The sequence below is a fragment of the Jaculus jaculus genome, chromosome 19, assembly GCF_020740685.1.
Source record: "Jaculus jaculus isolate mJacJac1 chromosome 19, mJacJac1.mat.Y.cur, whole genome shotgun sequence".
Lineage (NCBI taxonomy): Eukaryota > Metazoa > Chordata > Mammalia > Rodentia > Dipodidae > Jaculus > Jaculus jaculus.
This window is the reverse complement of record NC_059120.1, coordinates 42,552,901-42,562,185: the sequence shown is the minus strand read 5'-3', so window position 1 is coordinate 42,562,185 and position 9,285 is coordinate 42,552,901. Positions and strand designations below refer to the sequence as shown.

At 52.7% G+C, this 9,285-nt stretch overlaps 1 protein-coding gene across 5 annotated transcripts; it reads right to left on the bottom strand.

The window, feature by feature from the left end:
- Window positions 1–634: 634 nt before the first annotated feature.
- Window positions 635–6,165, bottom strand: Kcna2 (potassium voltage-gated channel subfamily A member 2). 5 transcript variants are annotated; one of them, XM_045138176.1, is made up of 3 exons: window positions 6,103–6,165; window positions 3,901–4,231; window positions 635–3,439 (listed from the first exon to the last, which is right to left on the bottom strand). In XM_045138176.1, the coding sequence occupies exon 3, from the start codon at window positions 3,275–3,277 to the stop codon at window positions 1,778–1,780; it is 1,500 nt and encodes a 499-aa protein (XP_044994111.1). In that variant the 5' UTR covers window positions 3,278–3,439; window positions 3,901–4,231; window positions 6,103–6,165; the 3' UTR covers window positions 635–1,777. The 5 variants fall into 5 exon arrangements, with proteins under 5 accessions (XP_044994111.1, XP_044994112.1, XP_044994113.1 ...); XM_045138177.1 differs by lacking the exon at window positions 6,103–6,165 and adding an exon at window positions 5,764–5,799; XM_045138178.1 differs by lacking the exon at window positions 6,103–6,165 and adding an exon at window positions 5,591–5,664.
- Window positions 6,166–9,285: the final 3,120 nt, after the last annotated feature.

Here is a 9,285-nt window from a genome sequence, read left to right as displayed (position 1 = left end):
CCAGACAGCTTGGCGCTGTGAGGGCCATAGGACCCTTGTGCACTCAGTAAGACAAGCCTCAGCCATGGGAAACTGAAGCTGCAGCACGTGGAGGGCAGAAGACACTTCTAACGTCTAGGAATCCATGGACACTGGAGCGTGTCTGAGGCAATGGCAGCAAACCCAGGCCCAGTGGCTTTACCAATGAACCCATTGGGCTTCTTATACAACCAACCCACAAAGCAATGGATTTGCTTCTGAACCTGAACTCCAGAGAATTAATATATATATATGTGTGCGTATAATGTATGTATACACACTTATGTATGTATGTATATATATATATATATTCTAGTGCACATTGTCAAACACATGCATAAATTGCCCTGTGTCAAAAATATTGCATAAGCTTATACAAGGTTCGAATGCAACTTTTCTATAGCTAGCTAGGTAAGAGGAACACAGAAGAGATAGCCGATATATATTTATATACATTAGATCCAAAGACCCGCCTGTCCTCAGGACCAATGTTTTGGTCAGCTTGTGAATTCATGCCCATGACTAAGTCAGTTTCCTAAGGTGCAGTCATGTGAATATTTAGGCTAATTTCGCTGCTCATTCTCCTGGTATGGTAGGGTCTGTGTTCCCCGATGGGTAGGCTGGAGGCCCAGAAGTTTAATTTCCTATTCCAAACCATCTATTTTTTTTTTTTCCTCATGGAGAGCTTTTGCCTTTGATGGGAAAAACCCTAGTTCAAAACCATCGCAAGGCTATTAATACTCTAAGTATGAATACTGTGTAGGCTACAAGGAAAATAGGTTATCTCCTGTATTTTAAATATTGAGATTCATGCAATGAACACCCATGCAGCTCTATTGCATCACTGGTATATTTCACTGCAGTGTCAGGATAGCTGGGCCACATCCCTAGGAAAGCAGAAGCCTTCAAACTCCAGTGTAAATGAAGAAACCAGATTATTTTTTTGTGACCCTCAAACCTGCAAAAATAGTGAAATCTGAAGCTGAGAGATCCCTTATTTGGGTAGTTTCTCCCTGTAGGCCTAAGGTAACAAATGTGAAACTTGACAACTCATATTCGGTCATACTAACAGTACCTCCTCCAGGTCCCCTCACATTGACACTGCAGGGGGAAAAAAAAAAAAAGCAGAATGCAGCATTTTCAGTTACGAAACATAAGCCTCCGGAGCATCTACTTGGCAACTGCAATTCACAAACCCCAGCCTGTGACACAGAAAGTAATTCCGACACACAGGACCGTGTGTTCTTTTCAGTGCAAAAATGGGAATGACCTTTGGAGTAGTAACCAGTGTTTTCAAGCTAAGAAATGATCATGTTCCTCTGTGAAGGGGTAGGTGGGCTGAAATGGGGTGGTAAGGTGGGGAGAAGGGAGAGCATCTCCCAGGTGTGTGTGTGTGTGTGTGTGTGTGTGTGTGTGTGTGTGCACACATACTCATCTAGTTGGGAAGGGAGGGTGGCACTGATGTAGTAGATTGTATATGAGATATGAAGTGATCTCAGTGTATCTTTCTGAAATCCTGGCTCCATAGGTGACTCTCATCTTTGGAAACCTGCAAGTTGGTGATGAAGATTAGCATGAAAGCCACGATTGATATTCTGTGTTCTAAATCAAGATTCAAAACGCCCAAAGTCACTTGCACGACTGTTGCTTTCCATGCAGAACCAGATGCACGCTGTAGAACGCACTGACTATAATGCAGGCTATTATGCAACATCTGCATTAGTCCTGTGGAGCTGTGAGGATCTTAATAGGTTTTCAGTCAGACATCAGTTAACATTTTGGTAATATTCACGTAGTTTGTGTTAGCCAAAGTGCAATTGGCTGTTTTTAAGTTTTCCTCTCTAAAGTCCTCGTTACTGTTGTTAACCCCCTCCTGGATCTCCATGTAATCAGATTTACTGATGGTGGAGGCACTCCTACTTTTCTTCAGGTCAGGGGAGGAAGGGATCTTTGGGCAGCTTGTCACTTGCAAGTACTGGGCCTGCTCCTCTCCCTCTGTCTCCCGGTGGTAGAAATAGTTGAAATTAGACACAATGACAGGGACTGGCAAGGCAATGGTTAACACACCTGCAATTGCACACAGGGAACCCACTATCTTTCCCCCAATTGTAGTTGGAACCATGTCTCCATAGCCTACAGTTGTCATGGAGACGACTGCCCACCAGAAGGCATCTGGGATGCTGGGGAACTGGGACTCTCGCTCATCAGCCTCTGCAAAATAGACAGCACTGGAGAAGAGGATGACCCCAATGAAGAGGAAGAATATCAGGAGGCCCAATTCTCTCATGCTGGCTTTGAGGGTCTGACCTAGGATCTGCAGACCTTTTGAGTGTCTGGACAACTTGAAAATCCTAAAGACTCTTACCAACCGGATGACACGGAGGATGGCCAGTGACATAGCCTGCTGGCCCTGCTGGGCGTCCTCTGGCTTCTCAGCTAGCTCTGTCCCCAGGGTGATGAAGTAGGGGATGATGGCCACAATGTCAATGATGTTCATGATGTTGGTGAAGAAGCCAGCTTTGCTGGGACAGGCAAAGAACCTCACCAAGAACTCAAATGAGAACCAGATGATGCAGAGAGTCTCGACAATAAAGAAAGGGTCAGTGAAGGAGGTGGACTGCTGGTACCCGATGGTGCTGTTGGAGTAAGTGTGGAAGGTCACTCCACCACCATGCATATCTTCATTCTCATCCCGGAAGATGGGTAAGGTTTCCAGACAGAAGCTGACGATTGAGATCAGAATAACCATGACAGATACAATGGCTATAATCCGAGCAGGCCCTGAGCTCTCAGGGTATTCGAAAAGGAGCCACACTTGCCTCTGAAACTCATTTTCAGGCAGAGGACGCTCTTCCTCCTTGATGTAGCCTTCATCCTCCCGAAACATCTCCATCGCTTCTTCTCCTAGCTCATAAAACCGGATCTCTTCAGAGAATATATCTAAGGGCACATTCACAGGTCGCCTCAGCCGGCCCCCAGACTGGTAATAGTACAAAATAGCATCAAAGCTTGGGCGGTTGCGATCAAAAAAGTACTCATTTCGGAGGGGATCAAAGTACCTCATCCGCTTCTTGGGGTCCCCTAAGAGGGTCTCTGGAAACTGGGCTAAGGTCTTTAGCTGGGTCTCAAACCGCAGGCCTGAGATGTTGATCACTACCCTCTCACAACACTCGTGGTCTGCCTCTGGGTCATAGGTGTCCTGTGGGTGCCCAGGGAGGGCAGCAGCCTCGTCCACTGGGTCTCCGGTGGCCACTGTCATAATTGGGACTGAGAGGAGCACTTCACTCTATGCGTTCCAGCTGCTTGGCAGCAGGGGCTCAGGGTGCTGGTAACGGGCCCCCCGGAAACACAGAAGCATTGGCCTGCACTCCTGCAGGAGAGCCCCGGGAGCCCTCTGCAAGCTGGAGAAAGCCTCGCTTGGCTGAAAGACAGAGGCCATTAATGGCATGAGACCACTCACCATTAGCAGCCTGACCTGCGCTGCTGATTGCTGTCTCCCATCTCTCAGCCAGGAGTTCAGAAACGCCTACCATCACCACCGCCACCACCACCACCAGGCAGAATTGACTTTCACCTTGTAACTTGTCTGAGCTGCGGATGCGTGGGGAGCAAGGCACAACCTCTCAAGGAAGCAATGGAAAGTTCTGCACGGGGCGGGTGGGGGGGGGCACAGGTGATTGCTACAGGCCCCTCTGTATCACACAGTATCCTGTGGCATAGCCCCATTAAGAGGAGAATAGGGAGCCCTTTTCAAGGGCCTTGAAGATCCCTCCATCAATGGTAGATATACATGGGGGCAGGGGGGTCCTGGGCCTGGGTCTTCCTCACTGATACCACCCTAGTGTCTCTACATGGCTGTTATTAAGTGATAAATTGATTTACCTGGCTAGACAGGAGCCCGAGGCTCTCTTCCTTACAGAGTGGATCAGAGGCTGCAGGAATCCTAGATACTCAACCAGACAGCCCAACTCCCCATCTTCACATCTTCTCACTCCAGCTGGAAATAATGGTGAGTCATTCCGGGCAGGAGGGCAGGCTCCAGGTCCTAGAGGTGAGCTCTAGGACTCCACTGGGCTGGAGGGACAGTGGAATGCTTGGCCAGGCACATGCGGGACTTGAGAACAGCAGAGCCTGGGGCCTGGAACCTTTGGAAGGAAGGAGGTAAGATGCGCAGCTCAGCAAAAGCGGGAGTCCTCAGGAGGTGTGGCGTTGCCTGGAAGACACAGCAGTAAGGTGGGACCAGGGCTTTTCAGGCAGCTAGTGCCAAGATTGAGAGGGGCTCAGGCGGCTCCCCTCCCTGCAGGTGACAAGTCCCCATGACCTCCTTCCTGTGTGGTGCCGGTGTCTGAGACCCACCCTACGGCCTTCTAAGTAGCGTTTAGACAGGCTTCCTTCCCACCAGCTGCCAGCACGTTCTGTTCTGCTAGAGTATTTGTTAACAAACCTTCAGGTTTGCCTGAGCTGGCTTCTCCAGGGTCCCCCAGGGAACTCATCAAGACCCCCTAATCCTCAACTGTTTTAGGAAGAGGGCAAACCCCTTCCCCTCTCCAAGTCAGGACTCATCCCCCCAGGGGAGGGTTTTACCCTGCAGCCTGCCAGACAAGATCTGACCATATAGCCAGGTTAGAGCTAGAAGCACCCCGTCTGGACACACATTCTTTCCACTCTCCTGGGGAGATCCCGCATGCAGCAAGGTCTCCTTTAGAAAGCTGGATAGCTCCGTTGTCGGTCGCTGAACTTACTCGCCCTCCAGGATCCCTGGGCCTTAGTCCTTGCTCTGAGTCGGGTGGCATTTGAGCCGGGCAGACACAGAACCACTCACTGATCTCCCCCCACCCCCAAGAGAAAATCCCTTACATCTCTGCAGGGAGCATAGAACAAACGCCCAGCTTGCCAGGCTGCAAGGCTGCTTGGCATCAGGGAGAGGGGGAGCCTGAAGGAAGCTGGCTTCCGGGCTGGCCCCCTGCCGACCCAATCCCGCGGGCGCTAGGGCGGGGAGGGGTCGGGGCCCTCTCCCCGGCGCCCCCGGGGCTCGGGAAGGGATTCCTCCGGGCGCGCTCCCGAGCCTGGACCCGACCCTCCCGCGGGCTGCGGGCTGGAGAGCCGCCTTAACCCCTTCCTGTCTGGTGCCGTAGGGGCTTCTAGTTGCGGGCCGAGTCAACCTAGCTGGTGCCATCCGAAAACAGGACTAGGAGACAGAAGTCTGGGGGTGCAGAGGAGGCGACTCCAGGCGACCCCCCCCCAGATCTAGCTTCCTCTCAGGCGTCGGGGCTCCCCGGCCTCCGCGAAGGGGAGGGAAGCCCCACTCCGGCCGAGCAGCCCTTTGGATTCGGCAGCAGGGAGGTGACTGCCTCCCGGCAGACCCAGGAGACTCAGGTCCCACCAACCCTTTACCAGACATGGTTATACTGTCAGCTGCTTTTCTCATCACCCGTCAGCTCCTCTCCGCGCTCTCAGACCCAGCGTCACGCACAGCACCCCCCCCCCCGAGGGGGGTCCCTAAAACCATTCCGTGCTCTCTTCTGCAGGGTCAAGTCCTTTCCTATCTCACCGCCCCCCCCGCCACACACACACTCGGCCCACGCAGATCCAAGACCCTCTGGCTGGCAGCCGGGTCAGCTGACCCCGGCTCGCCCGAGCCCGCTGCGCCCGAGGCTGCGCCCTGGGTACCCCGCAGCCCCCACCCCCACCCCGGGCAGGGGAGACCGCACGCGCCGCGCCGCGCAGCGCCCCGCATGGATTTACCCTTCGGGGTGGGCTCCCGAGCCTCCATGTTCCCGGGTGACATCCAGCCCCGGCGGATCCCCGGGGCAGCAGCGGGCGGCGGCGGGGTGCGGGCGGCCAGCCGGGGAGCCGGCTCTGCAGTCCCGCGGGCGGCGCGTACGGAGCGCCCGGCCGCCGCCCGCAGCCGCACCGCGCCGCACCGCACCACGCAGCGCCGCACCTGGCCCGCCCGCCCGCCGGCCCGCCCGAGAACTCCAATTAAAGGGACCGGCGGGGGCCAACGCCACCGACCCGGCCACCCGGTGGGTTACCCCCTATTTCCCCAACACCTCATTCTTTGCCAGAGCCCAGTTCACTCACCAGAACTCCGTGCCGCTCACAGCAGCGTGCAGCCCCGGTCCGGAGAGGTTAGCAGGGGTGGGTGGGTGGGGGGCAGAAGTTGAGGAGCGCCGAAGAGGCTCTCGCCGGTGTAATGAAGTAGGCATGGAAGAGCCGATCGATAGCAGCTTTCCCAGGCCCGAGGCGGGATTCAGCCCCGCGGGAGATGGGTTGCTATTATGATGATGCTGCCAGACAGGATCTGCAGACCCCCATGCCCCGCTCCTACCCGCGCGCCCCCTCCGCCAGCTCCGCGCCCCACCTCACCCCGTAGCCAGCTTCGCAGGGCAATGCAGCAGGTGCGGGCGGGGCCGCGGGGTGGCCGTGTTGGCCCCCACCGGGAGGAGCCTCAGGACAGCACAACCGCAGGGCCTGCACGGGCCTCCCAGATTCCCCCCCACCACCCCGCCAGTACCCAAGGCACAGGGTAAGGAAGACTAAGGGACACGCAGTTGCCCTTGGGAAGGGCCAGCTCCTCACACAATGCCCTCTCACAGACCTGACAACATTAGCTGGCCCCAAGGCCTGCACTGGCATTTGGGGGGTGTAGTTCACCTCACCCTGCTGCAGTTACAGGAGGATCCCCCTACTCTAGGGAGAAGGTGTGTAGGACGCCCACACTACCTGTGGGTAGCTGGGGAGGGGAGGGGTGCCTCAGGGGGGTCCGGGATGGTTTGGAAGCCACGTGAAAGCTCCAAGCCCTTGCTGGTTCTGGAACCACACAGATAAGTGTTCCGGACAGGATTTTCATGGAGGCGGGACACAGAGCTCCGGGTTCAGAGGTGGTCTAATAGGGGAAAGATTCATCCTGCCTCTCGGGCTGCTTACAGAGCCCTCCTGCCCACGCTGACCCCAGGAGCTCAGAGAGCCAGGTGCCGGGGGACTCCGTTATCCCGTAGTGTGGCTTAAGACTGGCAGCTTGCTCACAGTTGCATGGGTTGGCCTGGGAAGGCAGTGGTGTCAGTGGGCTCAGAGGACAATTGATGACTCTAAGGCAGGGTTGAGTTGGGGAAGGCCTCTTGACAATGTCCCAGCCAGTTTGGCCTGGGTGTTTTGGAGCTGGCTAGACCCAGATTTAACACTCTATCAATTACTCTCTGAGTTGCTAATGGCATGGTGAGGGTTAAATAGTATGTAATGAGTTTGGTATCCATGTGGTGGTTTGATGCAGGTGTCCCCCCCCACCATAAACTTAGGTTTCTGAATGCTAGGTTTCCAGCTGATGGAAATTTGGGAATTAATGCCTCCTGGAGGGAGTGTATTGTTGGGAGCAGGCTTTGTGGGTGTTATAGCCAGTTTCCCCTTGCCAGTGTTTGGCACATTCTCCTGTTGCTACGGTCCACCCTATGTTGGCCAGGGGGTGATGTCCACCCTCTGCTCATTTCGTTCTTTTCCCTGCCATCATGGAGCTTCCCCTTCGAGCCTGTAAGCCAAAATAAACCTCTTTTTCCCACAAACTGCACTTGGTTGGGTGATTTCTACCAGGAATGCGAACCTGACTGCAATAATCCAGTGACAATAAGTGATGATTCCTCTGGTCTGTGACCCTGTGAAGATCTCCTCACAGCACCTAACCTTCAATTTGTGTTTCTTCATGTGTCTAGCCACCTGTCCTTCTTATACATTCTCCATGCCTCCCACTATCATTCCCTGAGGTCTTAGCCATTCCTCATGCCTTCACAAAATCTTTCTCCAGAGCTGTGCACTCCTTCTGGAAGCATCTGCTGAGTACTGCTTCTCCTACATGCCATGCCCATGTCCACTAAATCCAACATCTTACCCATGTGACAGTGCTTATATATTTTCCTTGTCTTTTTGTGTTGTTGTTAAAACAGAAGACATGGATAGAAACAAAAAACATTGAAGGAGAATGAATGACCCCCATACAGCATTTAATCTTCACAGCCCCGTGAGGTGGTGTCTGTGAAGGGATGAACGGTACCATTTCATAGGAAAGGCAACAGAGGCAGGAAAGAAGAAGTAGTCTGTCCAAGGTCAGGAAGTCCTGGCTCTAGGGCTTGAATCAGCTCTTTGTGACTCCATGGGGTTCAGACCCTGAAACCCCCCTGCTTGTGGGATAAGCAGCCCTGGAATTTCCTCTTCCTTTGGGATGTTCCTCTGACCTCTGTTACGGTCTCCTCACTTGGCCTCAGGGACATGTCATTCTCTCTTTTCCCTTTTGAGTCTGATCTAAGTGTGAACTACAACAGCAAAAAATTAAGTAAAGAAGAAAAAGAAGGAGGAGGAGGAGGAGAAGAAGAAGAAGAAGAAGAAGAAGAAGAAAAGAAAACTGCAACAATTGCTTAGGGCTCCCACTCTGAAAGATACCTCTGTGGGTACCTTGGCTTGGTAGTGCCAGAAATGGGAATGAAATGGTAAGAGGTTTCAGTGTTGATACTTGCTGGCTGTGAGAACTTGAGCATTTCAATGAAACTCTCTGAGACTCAGTTTCCTAATCTGTCAAATGGGAGAGCAAAGCTACCTCACAGGGTAGTTAGTTATAAGGTATGGATATCAGTAAATGGAGCTGGTGTGTGTGCTGGGGGTGGGCGAAGGTGGTTATTGCTAAATTCTCTTTCCCACCCACAGAAGTCATAACCTCTTAGGTTGATTCCAAACGAATCTTAGCGTGTCCTCTGGTCATTCCGTGGGTGGAAACCCCCAAAGCCTTCTTCATTGCTCTTTGTTTGGTTTCCTGCTTGGGGACCAGGCCTTGTCTTCAAAGAAGGGCTCTGGTAACCACTGCAGTGAGTGACACGTAATTACTAAAAAGAAGAGGTAAATGCAGATAAACATTGAATAATGTTTAGACATTGTATGGCTCCAGTTTCATAAAATTCTAGAAAATGCAAAGTATTGTAATCTACAGTGATGGAAAGTAGATCAGTAGTTGCTTGAGATGGAGGTCCTGGGAGATGCATAACCAGGGGATTTCTTTGGGGAGAGATGGGTATTTTTATTATCTTGGTTGTGGCGATCATTTTGCAAGTACGGACCCAGGTCAAAAATTGATCAAATTATATAGTTTAAACATGGGCTGGGGAGATGGCTCAGTGGTTAAAAGTGCTTGCTTGCAAAACCTGCTGGCCTCAGTATCCACGTCAAGCCAAACACATAAAGTGGCCCATGCATCTAAAGTTAGTTTGCAGTGGCAAGAGGCTCTTA